The sequence below is a fragment of the Palaemon carinicauda genome, chromosome 23 (assembly GCF_036898095.1).
Source record: "Palaemon carinicauda isolate YSFRI2023 chromosome 23, ASM3689809v2, whole genome shotgun sequence".
Taxonomy (NCBI): Eukaryota; Metazoa; Arthropoda; class Malacostraca; order Decapoda; family Palaemonidae; genus Palaemon; species Palaemon carinicauda.
This window is the reverse complement of record NC_090747.1, coordinates 106,187,715-106,209,930: the sequence shown is the minus strand read 5'-3', so window position 1 is coordinate 106,209,930 and position 22,216 is coordinate 106,187,715. Positions and strand designations below refer to the sequence as shown.

Sequence of the window (22,216 nt, the reverse complement as noted above, 5' to 3'; positions counted from 1 at the left end):
ATACAGTATTTAAGGATCATGACTGGTGACCTCTTGCTTGTAATTTTGGAAATTCAGATTATTGAATTTTTGCCTTGGAGAACATCCATATTTTGTTTCAAATAGTTCTTTTAATGAAAATAATATTTTTTTGTCTAAGAAGTTAATTTTTTATACAGTATTTATTTAGGCACATCAGGTCCTGTAGGCAACCCCTTTCTGACCTGGGTATATATTTATTTACTTTTATTATAAAAATTCCAGGTAATGTTATTTACAGTAGTATAGGCTCCATATAATTCCAGCATCTTCTGTGATTTTCTAAGGAGTATATTATCCATTTTCCTCATACAGTATACAGTACTACGTATATGGTATACGTAGATGTTTGCTGCAAGTTTCTCTAAGTCTATTCTTATTCTTTGTCTGCTTTTTTATATATTTATAATTTTTATGTTATGATTATGCTGAAAGATAGGTAAAGAATCCAAAATAATAACTAGATAGGGCAAAAGCCAAAAATGTTCAGAGAAAAATAGACAGAATAGAATATTATGTTAATCTTGTTCGTGTGTATGTATTTGGTACACGTATGTGTGTCTGTGTGGGGAGGGACAGTTTATTAGCTGAAGGAAGGGGCTTTGTATGCCCTGTAGGACCAAATCACAAATTTTGAAAGTAATTTGTATTTTTCCTAGCTATATAAACCTGAATCCTTTAAACCAACTTCCCTCCTCAACCATCCCTCTCATTCCTGGGCTGAGAGGTCAAAAGTGAAGCTCTCCGGCTGGGAGAGAGGGCGCGATTGCGTAATTCGCATTGTCACCAGTTGGATAACTGCTTTTCATCCAAGATTTAATGACCGTCTATAGCTTGCGCTGAAGCAATCTCCCTAATTAGAGGGATCACGTTTGCATTGCTAGGAAAAATACAAACTACTTAGAAATTTTTAAATTTTTTTTGATAAATTATAATTTACGTTTTCTTTGATATCAACCTATTTTTGTCATTAAAACATGAAAAGATAAGGAATTTTATCGCCTATATTTGGTGTATTTACCATTAGCAAAAATGAAAAATAATGTCCTTTGAAAGTAACATACAGTTTATAGATAGATAAAAGTCTTTATAAAAGGATTAAAATGTTTTGAAATAACTCCAAAATAATATTGTTTCAATAGGGCTCAGTCATGCTCCTAAAAAGCTTGTGTCATTTTGCTTTCACATATACTTTATTTATATTTGTAATTTCCTCTGGTAAAGAGTCATTGATGAAATGTGCATCATGAAAGATCATTGGTAGGTACTTTTGATTACTATACATTCATGCAGATTATGTGCTTTATAGATTGGTTTTGTGGATACCCCTACGGAAAAGCCATCGAGTATGAAGCGTCCTTTTCGATGTATTAATTCAGAATGTAGAGCAGAAAAGGATCTACTATTTGCTCAGCTATTTGTTCGTCGGTATTATGGTACCCCTCCTAGCCGAAAGTAAGTAGACTGCATGTCAGTGTCAGGCCGTGACATGAATTAGAAAGAAAATGAATTTCAATGTACAGTACAGTACTGTTTAGTTTTGTAAAAAAAAATGTTGTATTGTTTCTTTGAATGAGTGAGTGAGTGTGAGTGGTTATTTTGTTTGACCAGGGCCATTTTTATTTTCATTTATTGAAGTGCTTCTAAGACCCAAGTCGATTATATTTTCCAAAGATTTCACACTCTAATTCAAAGTACTCATTAAAAAAGTTGCCTAACAACTTATATATTACAAAAATGATTAACTATTATTTATTCTAATGAATATGAAGTGAAACAAATTTTTACAAACAAATGGTCTTCCTCTATTCCCCACATTTCAGTTGTTGAAGGCTTATGATAGAATGATCTGGGTTGTATGCTGAGACCTACTGAGTCTTAGAGTACTTTTTAGATGCTCACGTGTCATTGACTGGTGCTACTCTTTATTTTGAGAGGCATTATATTTTGTGGACACATTGAAAGGACTATTTTTTTTATTGGTTTTCATTTATAAATTCATTTTGCATTTAAAAAAAAAAAAACAATTTCCTAATAATATTTTTTCTCCATCTGTAGGAAGAGGAAAGTTTGCCGTAGATGTTTTGATAAAGTCAAGCAGGAACAGGACCATTTAACTGAAGTACTAGAGTCTGGACGTTTACTTTTAGCAGAGAAATTGCCTCCTCCCAAAACAACGGTTGTTCTGACAGATTCAGATACAGATCCCTCTGACTGTAAGTTTATTCAGTACAGTATTTAGTTACTATCCACACTATGATATGTTATATATTTTGTTCTTAAGATAAAATCACAGATTTTTCTAATATTATGTAGTAAATTGTTTACCAAAGTATTTCTAGAAGAATCTACAATACTGTCCTTTTACACATCCGTGTTCAAAATATTCCACCAAAAGATACTTCGTGGGTATTATTTTACAGTAGCCTAATGAGACCATTAGATTGAATTTGTCTGCTCCTTTATGTCTAGCCTAAGGTATTTGCTCTTGAATAAAAAGAGATAATTGGAACAAGGCAGATGTAAATAACGGTAAGTTTGACAGCTAGGCGTGAAGAGACCAAAAGAAAATATAAGACTGCTTCTTGTTTAGTTTTAGGTATTGTATAGGTCTTCTATTGCAGCGTTTCATAATTTCATACCTCTTTATTTTCAGCCCATGTCTCTTTTGCTTTTGTTGCACCTCATTTGGTCACTCATTTTGATTTGATTTTTAAGTGTAGTGTGCTGTGTGATCTCCAAGGACTTAACTGTAAAGGCTACAACAGAGAATCCAATACATCATAAAAATACCATAAAAATATTGTCTTCCTGCTCTAGTGTTAGCATATCGATGTGCAAAGCAATGACTCGATGTGTTGAAGGGAGACCCACATTTTTGGGCTCTATTGAACCCTTCACAGCCACTCTAATGCTGAAAATTATCTTGGTAACTAATGACAAGTTATCACCAATAACCATAACTAATACTGGAGACAATGCTACTTGCGCACTAGGATGCTCCAAGCTGCCATCTTTAGTCCTGTTACTGAGCTGTCAACACGTTCCTTGCTCAGCTGTGGGAAATGAGAAGTCTTCATTTCTTGTTAATTTATGTTACAGGTACCAAGTTACAATTTAGATATCCACTATTCTTAGTCATAGCAGTAACGTAATAGAGGGTTCAAATGGCTGTTCATGATTCTTTTTTGTGTTTTGTTTGTTTATGCGATTGGTTTTGTAGTGTATGATGCCATTCACTTGCAGCTTCTCCTCCAGATGGTAACTGGTGAAGGTCTTAGAACTTCTTCATTCTGCTTCGATAGTTGATCCAGTTTCAAAGCACATGTTGAACCTCAATTGAGTGTGGAGAAGAGAGACTCAGAAAGGGTTCAAGTCAGTCAGGTCTAGTTACTCAGTTGCTGCAAAATAATTCTCAGGCTGTGGAAGCACTTTGTCAGATTGGTTCTTCCACAGATTTCCATGATCTTCATACAGACGTATCCAGATTGTGTTGGGAGGTCCTTCAGAGGAGATTTGTGTGTTCAGGGAATGATCCCTTAAATTTGCAACATTCTACACAAATGCGTTGGAACTAATGACGGTTTTCCTGTCTTTTAAGTGGCTCAGTCCAAGAAGGAACTCTGATATCAATATATTTTATAGACACCCAGGTGACAGTATGATGCCTTAAGAGAGGAGAATTCTGCTTGAGAATTTTCAATGTTGTTATTCTTCCCTTTATAATGTTTATACCAGATTTGATAAACATGCGCAAACACAAAAAATACCTATAAGTGACTACCTGAAACATTTTATGGCCAAAATGGAATAGAAATTATTGGGATATCCTACAGACACATACCTGTGGCATTTTTCATCAAAGAAGTCGAATTCCTCATATATCTTAATAATTATACCAGATTTGGTAAACATGCGCAGACATAATAAATACCTCTAAAGTGACTCCCTGAAACACTTTATGGCCAAAATGGAAAAATATATCATGTGATATTGAAATGAAAAGTCTATTGAAAAGAACAGAACAAGGACTGGTTGATTTTCAGTTGCAGTACATGAGGATGGGTCATGTTTAGGTATATAGAGTAAAAGGAAGAACGTGGTGATCACTGATATAGAATGGGAAATGTAGTTGATATAATTTAAGGTTGAATTTGAAAAGATATTAAGGGAAGAAAGTAGATTATACTAGATGAAAGTAAATGTTGGGGAGAAAGTTTATATAAGAAAAGAGATTTTGGAATTTAGGATGCAAATGTAGAGATGTCATGTGTTCAAGGAATGAGTATTTTGAATGTTTCTTGCATGTGTAACATTGAAAAGCACTAGCTTGGAGTAATGCAAGAGTAAAAGTGATTTTAGGAAATATGGTGGTATGTGTATTTCTTGATTGACTAGCATTTGCTTAAGGTATATGAATAAGAGAAAGGTTTCAACTTTTATGGTACTACAGTGGTACCTTGAAGGCCAAATTTACAGTGATTTATTAAAAAACTGTTTGTTCCGTAACCGAAATACAAACCACGCTATTTACAAAGGGTTATTACTTTTAGCGTAGCTGAAATGGCGAGCCATTAGAATTTAACGAGGGTGTATTACCCCCGCGCTAGTTAGCGGGGGGGGGGGGGTTAGGGGAGTGGTAGCTAGCTACCCCTCCTCCCCCTCACACACAGGTGAATACTCACTTTAACTTTTGGCTCGGACTGTGACAGACGTCTCTGTCTTGGTCCTCGCTTGGCAGCCATTGTCTGTTTTGTCTTTACTTAATCGCTTACTTTTCTTTTACTCAATATATATGTAAACATGTTTTCATGTTTGTATATATATTTGAGTATAGAAATAAGTAAGTTTCCTTTTCAGATGTGTGTGTGTAGTGTACGATATCTACGTGGAGGCCTCGGCAGTTAGGCCACCACGGCGTATTTTATGGGTGGCGATCGAGTTTGACTTATGTCTTTCTCTCTCTCTCTCTCTTGAGGTCGTTCACCCTTTTACTACGTGTTACTACGCCCTTGTAGCCTAGCTTCCTTTCCGTGTGGGGGGTTGCTACGCCGTACGTTTGTAACAATTAGTTATGAATCTAATTGTAGTTGTTTTTTTTGTTTTTCAGCTTGTAGAACGATTCCTTTCGGGGTTTTCGTTCTTTCTTTAGTGTTCATTCATTTTTAAATTACATAATTACATAGTTACATAATTATAATTGTTATAATTCTGTTTTGGTTACAGCTCTCCTTCCGCGAGTGTAAGTGGTTGTGAGGGCACGTGCCTGTTGTGTAATTCTTGTTCCTTTCCCTCGGGATTCCTCTTCGGAGCCTTCCCGGGGGAATGAATGTGTACTAATATTATTTGTTTTATTTTTTTACAGTTACCGATCTAGTTCGTTTCTGTAATATAGCAACGGTGTGAGCTGTCTGGTTGAGTCCTGGGGATTCGGCTGTTGCTGCCTCCCCCCTTGTATTTTCGTCAGGGGCGTGTCTCCTTCTACTGGTAGTACTCCCGTGTCGACGGACAGCTCTCCAGTTCATTTTAGAACAGTCAGGAGGTTTGCCTCCTTGGGCGGATAACTTTCCTTCCGAGGGAAGTTTTTCCTGTCCAGGCTTGAGTTTTTTCCCTATTGGGGGGTTCTTCTCTTGCCTTTTTTTCGTGCGACTATGCTCTTGGTGCTGAGCGGTCGCACCTGCAGTTTCGCTCAAGGGGCTGGGCAACTGCAGGAGCTCCTCTTCGGAGGATTGCTCCTTTTAGGTCACTGGCTGACCAGTCTCTTCCACGAAGTGTTTCTCTTTCGTTCGCGAGAGAGTACACTCATAGAGACTCCTCTTCGGAGGTTTCTTCTGTTGCTGTTGCTGTTGGCCTCCCTCGCCGTAAGGCCCTCCGTCCGCCTCGTCGTAAGGGCCTCTCATCTCCCTATAAGGGTGCTTGAGGCGCCCTTTTGGATCTCCGTTTGCAGCCTACAACTCCTTTTTCTCGATCTTCCGCCTTGGTGCAGATGGACAGCAGTCTGATCTCGTCTTCCGACGGGCAACGGTCTTCCCGACGGACAACGGTCTGCCCGACGGACAGCGGTCTTCCGACGGACATCATTCTCCCGGCGGACAACGATTCCTTCGGGGCAAAGGGTTGCCCCCACGGGGGTTCTTCCCTTGCGTGTCAGGGTTTCCCTGCGCGCCCTTCTGCTCATCAGCGCGCTCCTGTTCGTCAGCGCTTTCAAGATGATCTTCCCTGCGGTTCCTGTTACGTGCCCTTTGCGCCCACGTTCGCCCTCGCGATCTAGAACTTCGGTTCAGGTCGGGGTCAAGGACTCTTATTCTTTGCGCAGGCTTCCACGCGTAGCCTTCTGCTCGTCAGCGATCATCAGCTCGTCAGCGATCATCAGCTCGTCAGCGATCATCAGCTCGCCAGCTATCATCAGCTCGCCAGCGATCTCCGGATCGCCCACGTGTGTTACAGCTGGCACGCCAACGTTCTCCAACACTTCTGAAGGAACATGGTTCGCCAGCTACTAGCTCACCTGTGCACGACCCTCAACTGCGGATGCTGATCGCCATCGCGCGACCCTCAACTGCGGATGCTGATCGCCATCGCGCAACCCTCAACTGCGGATGCTGATCGCACGACCCTGCATGATCGCCCGCTTACGCATGCTGCTCCTCATCGCACAACCCTGAACGATCGCCCTCCTGCGGATGCTGATCACCATCGCACCCTTTCACGCGATCATTCACCTGAGCATGCTGCTCGCCATCGCACAACCCTGCACGATTGCCCGCTTATGCATGCTGCTCCTCATCGCACAACCCTGAACGATCGCCCTCCTGCGGATGCTGATCACCATCGCACCCTTTCACGCGATCATTCACCTGCGCATGCTGCTCGCCATCGCACAACCCTGTACGATCGCCCGCTTACGTATGCTGCTCCTCATCGCACAACCCTGAACGATCGCCCTCCTGCGGATGCTGATCACCATCGCACCCTTTCACGCGATCATTCACCTGCGCATGCTGCTCGCCATCGCACAACCCTGCACGATTGCCCGCTTACGCATGCTGCTCCTCATCGCACAACCCTGAACGATCGCCCTCCTGCGGATGCTGATCACCATCGCACCCTTTCACGCGATCATTCACCTGCGCATGCTGCTCGCCATCGCACAACCCTGCACGATTGCCCGCTTTCGCATGCTGCTCCTCATCGCACAACCCTGAACGCTCGCCCTCTTGCGGATGCTGATCACCATCGCACCCTATCACGCGATCATTCACCTACACATGCTGCTCGCCATCGCTTACCATCACGCGGTCATTATCGCCAGCGATCTTCTTCACCTACGCGGCAGCACGATCCCTCGCCGTCACGCCATCGCTTGCGTTCGTCGCCTCGGACACGTGTTCATTTACCTGCCCACCCTCACGCCCACTCGCCTGCGCGCCCGAGCGATCGCTCGCCTGCGCGCCAGCGCGACCGCTCGCCTGCGCGCCCGCGCGACCGCTCGCCTGTGCGCCCGCGCGACCATTCGCCTTTGCGCGACCGTTCGCCCTCGCGCGACCATAGTTCACGGCGAATTCCACAGCCTGTGGTAGCAGCAGGGACGCGTGCTCCTAGACGGCACTCGGGATCACCTCCATCCAAGCACAGGTTGGTAGTGCAGGACGAAGACAGGTCAGTACAGCATTCTTCCCCACCTTCTTTTCAGGCAGGTACCGGTAGTGCCCACTCCAAAGGATCGCCCGACCCCTTTCACCTTAGCGAGGATTTCGGACTCTGTGTCCTTGGAGCAGCAGACATGGTTTGGTCCGCTGGCACGGGCGTTAATGAGGGTTATGAAACCAGCACTCGCCGGCCAGGGTAACAAACCAGCGGCTGTCTCTCCTACGCTGAAGAGAAAGAGAGGAGTGGACTTCGTGGTGACTTCCCCCAGGGCGAAGTTGGTTCCCAAGAGGTCGGTCTCGAGGGTCCCCTCTCCTGCACGAGTACTCTCTCCTTCTCCCGCCCTGGAAGGATTTTTGGCGGGGGGGCTTTCCGTTCAAGATTTCTCCATCGGACAAGGGGTGACTGCTTACCTCTTCCTCTGGGAGCTTACCAGGTTCTTTCCCTCCTCGGTTACGGCCCGAGGTTTGGTTCAAGGAAGCTACAGGAAGATCAAGGGTACTTTCCTCCTCTCGAGCTCAGGCACCTTGGCCTTTCATCGTTAAGTATCTACTTGCGGACAAGCTCGATGTTGTACCATCTGGACGCGCTGACTGAAGGCTTCCTTCGGGTGTCTCATCTGTGGAGGTCGACGACCTCAGACACCCTTCCATCCTTGAGAAGAGTTTTGTATGTGCCCAAGGACAGTGACTTAGACAGCTGCTGTGTGGAGTAAATCGACTTCCGGTTTCACTCCTCCAAGGCGCTTTCTTCCAGACTCTGCAGGGCTCCAGCGCCCTTTTCTTTCAACCACGTCGGCCTAAGTTATCGGCTACGACAACTGGGACAAGGTGTCCAATTGCAGTTTCCTCCTGTCAGGAACAGATGGCACGGGAGACTCCCCCGGGGGGGCATAGTCCTAAAAGGAGTTCACGAACTCTAGGATTGCAGGTTTTTTCGCTGGGAGGATGCTTAAGGTTACTCATCCGAATGACAGCTTCCCGATGCCCATTCCCGCACAATCTCTGTGAGTAGCCAAGGATATCGCGCCTGCCGTCTCTGTCAGCGAATTCAGTGTCTCTGAACCTCTATGCCATAGCGTCAGCAGAGTTGCCCGGTTGGGCAGAATGATCCATACCTTAGGCGAAGGTCTTCCTTAGGATCATCGACGGCTTCACCCCCGGCCCCCTCAGTCGATCCTTTCTTGTAAGGAAGGATCTGAGAGGGGATGTCCATAGTCGACCTCTCAGCCCTGATCAAGTTTGTCGAACAAACTTCGGCCAGTGTAGACCAGCAGAATCGATCAGACTGTTCGGCCAGTGTAGACCAGCAGAATCGATCAGACTGGTAACGAGGCGACAGGACTCCTTTAACCCTGGATCGGAAGGACGGGTACTTTCAGTTTCCATTCCATCCATCTTCCAGGGTGCTCGTCGAATTCAGCCTAGACTGCAAGTTTTCCTGCTTATGATGCAGTGTGGCTATCCCGCCGTGGCATAGCAGGTTTGTTTCCCCCAGAGAACTCTCCCTGCCTTCCTCTTGGCCGCTCAGGTGCAGGCTTCCGCCTCCTCTGCTGTTTGGAGGGCTGGTCAACTCCGGTAGGCTCGGGTTTCGACCTTCTTCAGCGCCGGGACAAGCTTCCGGATGCTGACCATGAGTGTGGGCTCATGGTATTTTGCTTGGAGCCTTCTCTTCCTCTGCCTCAACATCTGGAGTATCTGGCCATGATATTGAGTCAACCGCCTTACCACATTGGAAACCCCGCTTCTCGTCCATCCAGCGAGGTTAAGCAACGTCGGTACTTGGATGGGTGACCACCTGGGGACGCCAGATTCTGTTACCACATCCTCCGAGCCTTCCTTTCGGTTGACTGTGGCAAGACTGAGGAGAGTCGCAGTACCTGTTCTCAGTCAAGCAGAGCTTTCAGCCCTACTTGGAACGTTTCCTAGTTCTTCTTTCCTCATTGACCCGTCTATAGTCCGAACGGTCGCCTCAGGATAAGTTCCATGTGGGGCGATCCAAGTTCCGGTGGCTTCAGGCAATGTTTAACCGGACTCCCTGGCCCTATGGGACCAGCGGAACTATTAAACCTGCAATGGGTGTTGATCTATGGAGCCTCTTGATGGTAGTGGATATTCTCGTCCTTTCCCCACATTCTTGATGCGGTTCTCGGACTTGTCAAAGGAAAGGGGGGGGCATGTTCCGGTCCAGGCCTATGGTCAAGACCTGAAGGATACCTCTCCATCATTCAGGCAGGCTTAAGGGCCTTAGTCTGGCCCCTCTTCAGATCCTACAGCTCCTGCCAAGTCGCCCCGTTGCGCGTCGACTTCATTCTAACCAGCAGGGGACGCATTTTCACACCTTCACATCTTGCAGTAGAGATACCGGGATGATTGAGATTCTCTCAATTCCACCATCGGCTCTCTCATTCCAGGCAGGGGAATGTTTCTCTCAGACGATCCGAGCAGAGCCTCATAGAGAGAGTGTACCTAGGGGTCTTTGACCTTGGGTAACCAGCAAGTGCTGGTCTGGGGGACCTGATCGCGACACCTTGGAACCTCAAGCTTCCACTAGTCTTCCCCCCAGTCTCAGACCCCGAGACTCTGGCAAGATGCATTCCGGTGATGGTGGGACAACTTCGACGCCTGCGTCTTCCCTCCTTTTTGTCTGCGGACAATGGGTCTCAACAAAACCAGGTTGTCTGTCAACCTTTCAATGGGAGAGCTCCATTGGGACTATGCGCAGAACGGTTTCTGGACCCTCTGCTTCCCCTGACGGAACTCCCGGGAGAGCTTCTCCCACGGCGCAGACTACTCAAGCAACCACACTGCGACATCTCTCCCGAACCGGGGCGTCGCTTCGGCTTCATGCCTGGAGACACTACGCTTCCTCCTCTAGAAGAGACAACCCGCTACAGTCGCGGTACTGAGGTCGCGTCACCTGCGATAGTCATCCACAGGGGTCTCCCAGGCAAAGTGAAGAGTCTAAGGTGGTTGGTGCCGTGGGAGATATACCTCTTCCCGTGAGGCCTCTTCTCCAGCAATAACGGTCTTATTGCCTTTCGGCGGGAGGAAACTCCTTTCCGCTCTCGGCAATGAAGCCTGTCGCTCAGCCTTTCCCTGACCTTCAGGCTTAAAGGAATAACTTTTTCCTGCCCGCTGGATCTATACTCGCTCATGCGAAGCTACGATCGTCCCTGCCCTAGTCGGAGGAAGACCTCCAACTTGGAGCATGGCTCGGATTTTTAGTCCTTTAAGAGATCTTCTCAAGACCCTTTTACGACAGGCCTCGGATTGTATTCCGCCTTGGGTCTTCGGCTCACTCTGGCCACGGCCAGTGTGTAAGCAACCTTCTTGGTCTCTTACTACTCCCCCCTTTCTAAGGAAGAGGGGAAGGCAACATTCAGGCTTGCTCCTGAGTTGTTGGCTAGACTCAGAATCTGAGGGTCCCGACCCTTCGGTCCGATTCATTCAAGATTTCGAGTCTCCATTCTGTGTCTGATGTCCCAAGACCTTCTCTTTCTTGCCTGTAAGGAATCGAGAGGTTAGCGCTGGGAACAGCTGCAGTTTGGCCTCAGTTGCAGCCGATTTGGGAACACAAGGAGGACATGGGGGGAGAGTCACCAGTATACCTCTTCAGCCCGGACTCAAGGACATTCATCTCGACCTGTCTTCAGACCCTCCCCCGTCACGTCGCCCTACAGTAATACTACTCTGTGACGCAGGTGCTACAAGCTGGAGTCTGGAAGCGTCTGATGACCTTCGCAGCCCGCTTCCTGCAGGGCGTGACCCACAGGAGTCTCGATACGGTTTCTATCGCTCTGTGGTGGCTACACAACAGCTGGTCTAACCTCAGGCTCCTTTTTGGACAGGTAGCAGAAGGTTGAGGGCATTGTTATCAGGTTTTAGTCTGCATGAACGAAAGAAGTATGTCTGGCCCTTACTTCTTTCTTCATCATCCCCTCTACGGGGAAGCAGCATCCTGGTCTCTGCATAGCTGACCTCGAACCTCTGCAGGTAAACCATGCTTCCTTGTGTTCCGAGTATTGAGTCAATACTGTCGCGTCCCCCATACCCTGACGAGGTGGTATCGGGAACGTCCTAACCCAGAGTTCCTTCTGGAACTCCAGGTCAACTGCCTAGGACGGGTCACACTTCTTTCTTCACACACAAGCTTACGTAGGCCACATGGTTCCTTGCGGAGCAAGGAACTTGTGAGGTGCAGGGACTCCTTTTCTCGAGTGCGACTCACTCGGATTCTGAGTCCCCGGGTAAAGCCAAAGCCAGTATGGCTGGGGACTTTCCACCCTTCCTAAGGGATAAGTCACCCTTTGTAAATAGCGTGGTTTGTATTTCGGTTACGGAACAAATGACAAATTCGAAGATAATTTGTATTTTTCCTAACCATACAAACCTTAGCTATTTACACATATTTGCCCGCCAGCCCTGTCCCCCAAGACAAGTCCTACCTCTAAGTGAAAGTGAGTATTCACCTGTGTGTGAGGGGGAGGAGGGGTAGCTAGCTACCACTCCCCTACCCCCCCGCTAACTAGCGCGGGGGTAATACACCCTCGTTAAATTCTAATGGCTCGCCATTTCAGCTACGCTAAAAGTAATAACCCTTTGTAAATAGCTAAGGTTTGTATGGTTAGGAAAAATACAAATTATCTTCGAATTTGTCATGTTTGAATACCAAAGAAATTTTTCCCTTAAGAGTGAATGAAAATAGCATTGATTGGTTCCCCATCAAAGGATGATCCTATTATGGGCCTTTTTAAACAAAATTTTCAATATTGAAGTACATTGTAGCATATAAAATCATACCAAAAAACAATATAGTTATGATTGATATACTAAATGAAAATATATGAACTTCACTATACCTGAAATCAGGAGATTTTTATGGCTCCGGTGGAAGGTGTTGAGGATGGAAGAAGGAAGTGTTAGTTTTTTGGCAATAACTTTGATTCATTTGAGAATCTATTTACTAAAAATTGATCTAAGTTATTGCTGAAATAACTTGTTGCATTATGATCTAAAAAATCACTGTCATGCTGGCTACTAGCTTATCTTGAGGATAATTTTCTACAAAATAGTATTACTCAATCCCACTTTTCAATCATTTTCTAAATCACAGAACTAGGGACAGTGGATCTCTTCCCTCCTCCACCTGTGGAGACATGCCCATTTTTCCAGTGTGGATTGATAAACACACAAAAATGCTGAAACAAATGAAATTAACAGAAAAATTAATGGAATCTTGTTTTATAGATCTTACTGAGTGAGAGTGACATGTGAATTGGCTGGGTTACCTTTGTCATGGTCCTTGCAGATTGTCTCTCAAGTTGCCCAATCTCTTGAATTCTTGTTTAATTTCTGGGTACAAATATTTGAATATTTTCTTTGATTAACGATTTGTTTGAGTTCTGGAGCATTTGATCTGTGAGGTATTACTGTCTCTTGAAAATAAATATTTATTTATCTTTGATTAGTTGATTTTCCATTGGTAGTTAGGTGGTCTTGGTTATGTGGACTGGTTTTGAATAATTAACATTGTCAACAGCTGAAGTACTCATTGCAGATGCGAGTTCCACTGAAGGGTCAGAATTAGAAGTGGAATGTGATGAGGGTAAGACGTTGGAGGAAACCATTGAAAATATCATGACTGATCTTCAACTGGACAGCCAGATCAATCTTGGCGTTGCTCACCTAGACAAACGACTGAAAGCTGTTCAAGGTTTTTATTTAATTTTTAGTACTTTTTGTGTAATTGTGAAGATTTCTTATTCTAATAAATAATTTTTCCTGGTGAAGATTGCTTATTCTAATTAATGATTTTTCCCTGTGAAGATTGCTTATTCTAATTGATTATTTTTCCTTGTGAAGATTGCTTATTCTAATTAATGATTTTTCTTTGTAAGATCTTTAAATGTACTCATTCAAGTATTTGATCACTGATGTATTAGTAAACAATAACTTATAAGAGTGTATTTAGTTTGTGTCAGTACCTGATGTACCAGAATTTCTCATTTACCTTTTATAAGGGGTAAATAATTGAAGACTGGATCTATAGAAAGTTATGTCTTGTAGTTCCGGGGTTGGTAATTATTTGATGACAGTTACCTTTCTTATCCTCAAACCATACCTCAGTTCTTGCTTCTTTTCTTCTATGGTATGGTTGCTAGATAACTTCTTAACTTTTAACTTCTTATTGTAAGTTAATTGAATATGATATTGGGTAAATAATGCTAGAAAGTGTGCTGCTACGGTATTTGCCATTATACAGTATGTCTATTTGATTTTGTTCCAACACATAAACAAACCTTTCTTCCTTTGAATTCCATTTGCATTGTAGAGAAAAATAACTTACCAGACACCAGCAACGAGATAAATCGAATAGCAGGAGGTAATATGTCATTTCATCATCTAGTTAATTGACATCAACCCCCAAATGGCCTGGTGGTTCCCTAAGGGGTAGAGAATGGATTTTTATATTTCAGGGTAGACGTTGACACGCCTTTGAATAGAAGAAATGTGAAGATCAGTGGCGTTTCATAAGAATTTAGCCTATTAACCCTTTTACCCCCAAGCTATTTGGAACTTTCTAACCCTTAACCCCAGGCATTTTTTTTTTTTCAAGCACATTTTGCAGTATATTTTTCTTAAATTGCTCTAACAGCCTTAATTCTTCATAGAGTCAGGTTGGTCTCATTCTCTTGGAAAATGCCTGAAATTTCTTAAAAAATTATCAAAAATATGCAAAAAAAAAATGTAAAAACCATTTTTTTGCAAGGACGTACCGGTACGTCCATGGGGGGGGTAAAGGGATGAGTTTTGTGAAATGTACCAGTACGTCCATTGGGGGTAAAAGGGTTAAAACCTGCTTAAACTGATGATTTGTTTGTTAGGAAATATGGAAATTCAGTGGAATACTTTATCTTAAATATTCACATAAACATTTAAAATAAATGAGTTGGATAAATGAAGGTTAATAGAAGTTTTAGTATTCTGTAGTAACAATGTACAAACTTTTGATTTATGTTGTACTATGTGTTATTTTAATAATGTTCATTCTCTATTTATGTAGAGGGTTTTGACAAACTACATGCCGAAGAATACGCATCTATTGAGAAGGAGCTGGACATGGTTCGCACAGAATTCTACAACAGTTTTCGCCCAGAAATTATGGTTAGTTAAATAAATATTGTAGATTTGACTTTATCGTACATTTCATGAAGCCTAGGAATTTTATTTAATATTTGGAGACTTTTGTGTATAAGTGAATAGATTATTGCTAAAAATCTAGTTTATCAAATGCTCTCTTACTGACATCCTTAAAATACTAACATATGAATTTTGAAAGGTTTAGACTTGTAATAGCATACAATATTTAAAATGTTAAAATTTAGTATAATTGTAATCTTAAAAACAGAATAACTGGAAAGGCTATTAATAGCTAATTTCTTGAGCATAATTTTCTAAAGTCAAAGGGTGTTATTACCATTAGTGCTCCACATGTGGTAGACTATAGGCATCACTAAAGCATAATTGAAGCGTCCTTTCAGCCCATTCCCATAGCTGACCCCACCTTTTAGCCTTCCATCTTATCTCCAGTCTCACTCCCTTTCTTCTACCTTGTTGTTCAACTTTTTTTAACTTATACCTCATCATGCAATTGTGGGCTTTTCCCCAGTTGCACTTTGTTTGAGAATGGGCCTCCCTGTCCCAGTGCTGGGTCTTGTGGCCAAAGTTCCATAAAATAAATAAAATCATATCTAAGTGAAGGGACAATTAGTTTGTTGGTTAAAGCATTTAGTTTATGGAGTGGCAGTTATCTGCCATTGGAGCATGGCACAGAGATGCATTTTCAAGTAGAATGCTGCAGTGGCATTGTAATTCCTGTTGCGAATAATGTAAATAATTGTAAATAAGACATTAGTTTTGATGAAGTCTCTCTCTCTCTCTCTCTCTCTCTCTCTCTCTCTCTCTCTCTCTCTCTCTCTCTCTCTCTTTTTGGGAGTACAAACTTCCCATGGTGGTATTCAACATATGTTAGGTTAATGTGCTCGGGATGAGCGCTTTCATACCCTAGTTGCAAACAGTTCTCTGCTTAGCTTTTAACTCTGTTTTATTCTACTTCCCTTTCTTCTGTAATGCTATTTTACTTATTTCACACATACTTTTTCTACATTTGCTATTATGGCGAATACACAACCAAAAGTGACCATCACTTCAAATGGATCGGGATAGTAAGAATTGCACTGTTAGATTAAACTATTGTACCAATCACTTGGTACACTTGATTGTCCTGTTATTTTTTTCAATAGTATTAGCTCTAGTGTTCCTTAATGATATAAAGCATAATTGTTTTATTAAAATCTTATGAATCATAATATGCCTATTGTGGTCTTTAATATTTACAACATCAAGTCTATTTTTTCCCTGAGACAAGAAGAAAAAAAACCATCGTCTCACCATATGCACCAGTTGTACCCTTATTTGTTCTGTCTTGCTATTGCTGTGGTATGCATCTTAATATTTGTATTACCTGTGGGTTATTGCTACCTGTATATATTGATTACATTATGTAATAGTAAATCAAGTAGACTCACAGTGTTGGCCTCAATTATCAAAAAGTACCTGTATAATACTTGGTGTTAATTTATCAAGAATCAAGGAAGGAGGGATTTTTTTTTAACAATTTGTTGTACTTAGTAAAAGACACTGGCTAAGAGGAGGAAGTGACTACTACTACTACTAGCTAAGCTACAACCCTAGCTGGAAAAGAAGACTGCTATAAGGAAGGTGTTGACATTTCTGTCTTCATTTCTGGTGACAACAGCTTGCTTTTCTTAGATCCTCTTCCCCATCTTCCGCTTTTTATTAAAAGACAGGTTGTTTAGACACGATATTTCTGACAATCAGATATGCCAAATTTGGTCATTAGGGCATGGTAATTGTCTCACATTCAGGATGCCAGAAAACCTCAAATCAATCAATCAATCAATCAATCAATCAATCAGTCGTACATCATATTAAGATCTAAACAGCTGAAGTCAAACTTTTTTCTTCTCTTTGCCATCCTTTCCGTGCCTTCTGCCCATTGTGAGGGACGGGGTTACTTGATCTCTTTGGGGCAAGCTCTCAGTGTGACCTACATACATATACCAAAGGCACTTCCCCCAATTTTGGGGGGTAGCCGACATCAACAAATGAGACAAAACAAAAAAGGGGACCTCTACTCTCTACGTTCCTCCAGCCTAACCAGGGACTCAACCGAGTTCAGCTGGTACTGCTAGGGTGCCACAGCCCACCCTCCCACATTATCCACCACAGATGAAGCTTCATAATGCTGAGTCCCCTAGTGCTGATACCTCCGCGGTCATCTAAGGCACCGGAGGAAGCAGCAGGGCCTACCGGAACTGCGTCACAATCGCTCGCCATTCATTCCTATTTCTAGCACGCTCTCTCGCCTCTCTCACATCTATCCTCCTATCACCTCCTATTACCTATGGGTAATAATTATCCTCCTATCCTCCTATCACCTCCTATTACCTATGGGTAATAATTATCATGGAGCAAACACTTTCACAAAGAATATTTCCATTAAATACAAGACCAAGCAACACTTGTTTTGAATCTTTTTCTGAGGTAATTTTTGTTTTATATATTTAAATGTTTTTTATTTTCTATTACACAGGTAATTTTAATTTTACTCTCAATGTAGTTACTATTAAATGTGGGTAATTATAATCTGTCATGTTACCTGCAGATAATTCTTTTCTATTCGTGGCAACATCAAGACACTTTTAGGAGATTTTGCCTTCTGGTCCTGGAAGGCTTGTGTTATACAAGTGCAGTATTTACCTTCTGTGATTTGGAGTTTTCATTCAACAAACATATACTCTACCAAAGACTTGGTTTTGGTCTCCTTACAGTCCCCAAGTGGCCTACTGAACCCTTCATTCATACTAAACATATGAACCTTTCTAAACCTTGGCTCCACACCTGAATAGTGATTTGGTCATGTATTATTAGTGGGGTTATGATAAAACATTGAGTTATTGTACCACATATATTTTTTCATTATTATTATTATCATTATTATCATTATTGTTGTTATTATTTATTCATACCAAGCTATAATCCTAGCTGGAGAAGTAGAAAGCTAGAAGCCCAAGTGGCCCAATAGAGAAAAAAGCCCAGTGAAGAAAAGAAATGGAGAAGTTAAGTATAAACTAATTAAAGATTAATAAGAAATTAAACAAACCAAGATGAATAACATTATTGAGTAAATAACAGATAAACTATGAAATAAGATTGATGTCAAGCTGCACAGCAAAAATGTTTCTGCACCAAGTGCATATTCTGGATTCCCACCTATTCAACTATTTGACTCGTAAAGTCTCTCTACAATCTGGTAACATTGAAATTAAAAGCATATAATGTCAAAATTAACAGGGTACCTGTTACTAAGGGATGAATGATATAGTTTGGAAAAATTTTATCGTAAAGGATGGTCAGAATTTAGAAAAATCTTACAGTATGTACTGTACATTAAGTTAACTGCACTTCTGTGCCAGAGATTAATATCCAGATCAGGGAAAAATGGACTAAGTTTTTATTCCAACAGTTTCAGAGATGCAGCTATTGAAAATAGATAGGAGAGGAGTATTCAAAACATAGCAGAATCGAAGAAAATTGTAATTTCTTCGGGATAGTAAGGTTTCCAAAAACCTTCATAGAATTTCTTGGTATATAAATTTTTTGTGTAATTGAAGGAAAGACAGGCTAGATGTGATTTTAAAAAAGGAATTTGCAATCAAGATTGATCTTCAGAATTTTAAAATAGCAGATAGTTGAAGAAACAATGTCAATAACAAGATTTATCCAATATCTTGGACCTACTAGATGTCATACTTTGAATTGTGTTAGTGTTTAACTTTGTCCCCATGATTTCTACCTTGATTAGGGGAAGTCCCTTGGTAGATAGATAGATAGATAGATCTATTAAGAGATTCAGGAACCATAGGTCTTCACCCAGGTGACTGGAATATTGTAAAGCCCTCTCTTCATGCTTCCTTTCTTCTATCTTGCTGTCCAACCTCTCAACTTTACTTCATACTGCAACCTGAAGGATTTTTTCCAGTTGCACATGGGCACTGTATGTCCTCTTAGGCCTCAGTCCCAGGCCTTATGACACTAATTCACAAGTTTAATCCAACTTATGAATTACTCTGCTTTATACTACTGTAAATGCAGTTTCCAGAAAAAATCTAAGGGTCACTAACTGATATGCACTGGGGTTTCTACAGTACAGTAAATCAATTTGAAGCTGAGTATGGAAATAATTGATTTTAAAACTATGAAATTCATGTTTCTTCTCTCTAACCAACAAAATATTGATGCGTTGAAAATTTTGATCCATGTTTGGGACATGTAGAATTAATGGGTTCGTGTTTTGATTTAAAGCTTAATTTTTATATATAACTTATTGCTTGATTTAAAGCTTAATTTTCATATATAACTTATTGCCAAGACAGTCTAAGTATGCTATACAGTTAATCCATCCGCTATCGTGAGTCATCCATTTTTCCTTAGGTTGTTTATAGCCATATGCGGTACTTATGATACTTTTATCATTCATTCTTTTTTTGCTTTTTAAACATATTAAACTTGAAGTTGGGATTAAGTGGTGTAGGAAAAGAGGTTAGTTTATTATGATTTGGTCTCGAAAAAGGAAGTCTCATGATACACGAGATACATGATCAAATAATTTTTTTGGGGGAAATTTGGTGCTTGCACTATGCAAGATTGCAATTGTTACATGAGTATATTCCATGATATATATGTACGTATGATATATTTATAAATACTCAATGTACTGAGGGAGCGATAAGTGAACTGTGATATGTCAAGGGATTACTGTTTTAGACATTTCAATCTCTTTTATGATACTATTAATGCATTTTTTTCAATATTTAACTTAGCCGGTGATTATAATAGCTGCAACTCTGTTGCTCGACAGAAAACTCTAAGGAAAAATTCGCCAGCGATCGCTATACAGGTTGCGGGTGTGCCCAACAGCGCCATCTGTCGTCCAAGTACCCAGTACTCAATGTAAACAAAGAACTCAATTTTCTCTCTGTCGTGCTCCCGACAAGACGTGCTTATTCGCTGTTGCTTACTGGATTTGTTTTCACAACTAATTGGTGAAGTACACTATTCTAGTTTTGAGCTTTCGCTGTGCAGGCTTTTTCTTCACAATTCCTTGAACTCTTTTGATTACGGATTCTTTGTTGATGACCTTTTGATAGTTTTTGATTTCCCCTTTGACCAATTCAAAATGGCTGACCCTTCACAAGTCCCAAAATTTAGGAAGTGCAATGCTAGGGACTGTTCAAGGCGTCTTCCGAAGGCCTCTATCGACCCTCACACTGTTTGTTCCAATTGTCGGGATAAAACCTGTCAATTGGAAGATCGATGTGAGGAGTGCGTTGGGCTTTCGGAATTCGATTTTATCGAATTCCAAAAATATACACGTAGGCTAGAGAGAGATAGAGTTAGGAGAAGTTCCTCTCGTTCTTTTGACATTTCCTCTCCTCATGCCCCACAACCTATTCCTTCCCCTGTAGTGGTTGCTCCTAATCCCCCTTCTGGCACTCAGGAACCTTCGATGGCTGATATGATGCGTGCCATCCAAGCTCTGGGTGAGAGAGTTGAGTCACTGGCTAGTGACCGTAATCAGCTCATGGCGGATGTCAAGGAGCTGAAGTGTAAAAGTGCAGTGGGAAGTGACAAAGTGAGTGATAGTGTTGTGGATAGTGTTGCGCTTGAGGGTTCGTCTGTTCGTGCCTGTCGTCCTCCTAGTCCGGGACCTCTTGCAAGCTCCCAAGTCCAGGGGAGAAGCAATGTCGTACGACAAATGGGTTCGAGAGGCTTTAATCAGCGAACAGACGTTCCCTCTGTGGTTTCGGGCGTATCTACCCAAGATCGCCCCCACCACACAAAGACGAGAGAGCCCATTTATACCTCGTCTGCGGAAGAGGTTTCTCGCAAGAAACCATGGACCAAGGTCTCACGACCGTTGAAGCGCAAGTCGGTCCCTTCCGCGCAAGTCCAACGGCCCAGCTGTAGCCACTGGGTCAGTTCGGACTCGCTGCAGTCATCCGATGACTACTCACCTCCTAAGAGAGGTAAAGCGGTACCGCTTCAGACAGTTACACCGTCTGTCGCCGCACCTGCTCCTGTAGACCCTAAGTGGTCTTTACTGCAAGACATGCAGTCGCAACTCACGTCGCTTATGCAGGACTTTCGTGCGGAGAAGGTTGCTGCCGCACCAGTAGCTAGTGCAGCTCCTTGCCTACAACCACCCACACGTTCGGTTGTGCGTCCTGGGGACGCTGAGGTAACCTTCTCACGCACTCCAGTTGAGAGAGTTCCGCCACCCATGCGTTCCAGTGTGATCTGCCAGCCGCATGTTGACGTTCAGCGACGCACGGAGGTATCCGTTGACGTCCGTGAGGTTCAACAACCTTCAGAGTTGTTTTGTTTTGACGCGGTGCGTCAACCTCCGCAACCCAGTGTGGTTGCCACTGCGCACCCACATCAGTCTAGACAGTCTGGAGTAGACGCTGTGCGTCCCCGCGCTGCTATGGTTGTTGCCAGCTCTCAGACTGGGCAACAGTTCCATGACGTTGCGTCCGGCTCAGTCATGCATGCACCCGTGCGGCCGGACTCAGCCAACCAGCCGTTACCCACTCCGTTGCCGTTCCCTCATCAGTTATCGGATGAGGGACTTTCTGATGATGATGGTGCTGCTCATGAAGATGAACCACACTCAGAACTGGACGAGCCCAAGTCTACGCAACCCTCTTTGGACTTTAGGAAAGTTTTGGCCCTGTTCAAAGAGATGTTTCCGGACCAGTTTGTGTCTGTAGCTCCGCGTTCGCCTCCGGCAGAGTTTGTGTTAGGCATGCCGTCAACTGCTCCTGCCTTTACTAGACTCGTCCTCGCACGCTCGTCCAAGAGAGCTTTGCGAGTGATTGGAGAATGGCTGCAGTCCATAAAGAGTTTAGGGAAGACAGCTTTTACGTTTCCCCCTGCTAGACTCTCTTCTAGATCGAGCGTCTGGTATGCCACGGGAGAAGTTCTCGGCTTGGGAGTTCCTGCCTCTGCCCAGGGCGACTTCTCAAGTCTTGTAGACTCTCCTCGCCGCCTAGCCATGAGACGCTCGAAGATATGTTGGTCATCTTCGGACCTGGACCACCTTTTAAAAGGGATTTTTAGAGCCTTCGAGGTATTCAACTTCTTAGACTGGTGTCTAGGAGCTCTAAGCAGAAAGATCTCTCCGACGGAGAAGGAGACTTCCTTGCTCATTATGTCCTGCATGGACAAGGCCATACGTGATGGGTCAAATGAGCTTGCTGCATCCTTTGTGTCCGGAGTCCTCAAGAAGCGTGAGAACCTGTGTTCATTCCTTTCAGCTGGAGTTACACCATGCCAGAGATCCGAACTTCTGTTTGCTCCTCTTTCTAAGTGCCTTTTTCCAGAGGACTTGATTAAGGAGATTG

The 22,216-nt window shown here is 43.0% G+C and overlaps 1 protein-coding gene across 2 annotated transcripts in view; it reads left to right on the top strand.

Annotated features, from left to right (window-relative positions):
* LOC137617347 (histone-lysine N-methyltransferase eggless-like) overlaps positions 1-22,216 on the top strand; it is a 113,489-nt gene that overhangs the window by 14,634 nt on the left and 76,639 nt on the right. For both annotated transcript variants that reach the window (XM_068347371.1, XM_068347369.1), the window contains exons 3-6: positions 1,328-1,473; positions 2,077-2,234; positions 13,225-13,380; positions 14,731-14,831. In XM_068347371.1, the coding sequence (XP_068203472.1) occupies positions 1,328-1,473; positions 2,077-2,234; positions 13,225-13,380; positions 14,731-14,831 (561 nt within the window). The remainder of the gene's footprint in view (positions 1-1,327; positions 1,474-2,076; positions 2,235-13,224; positions 13,381-14,730; positions 14,832-22,216) is intronic.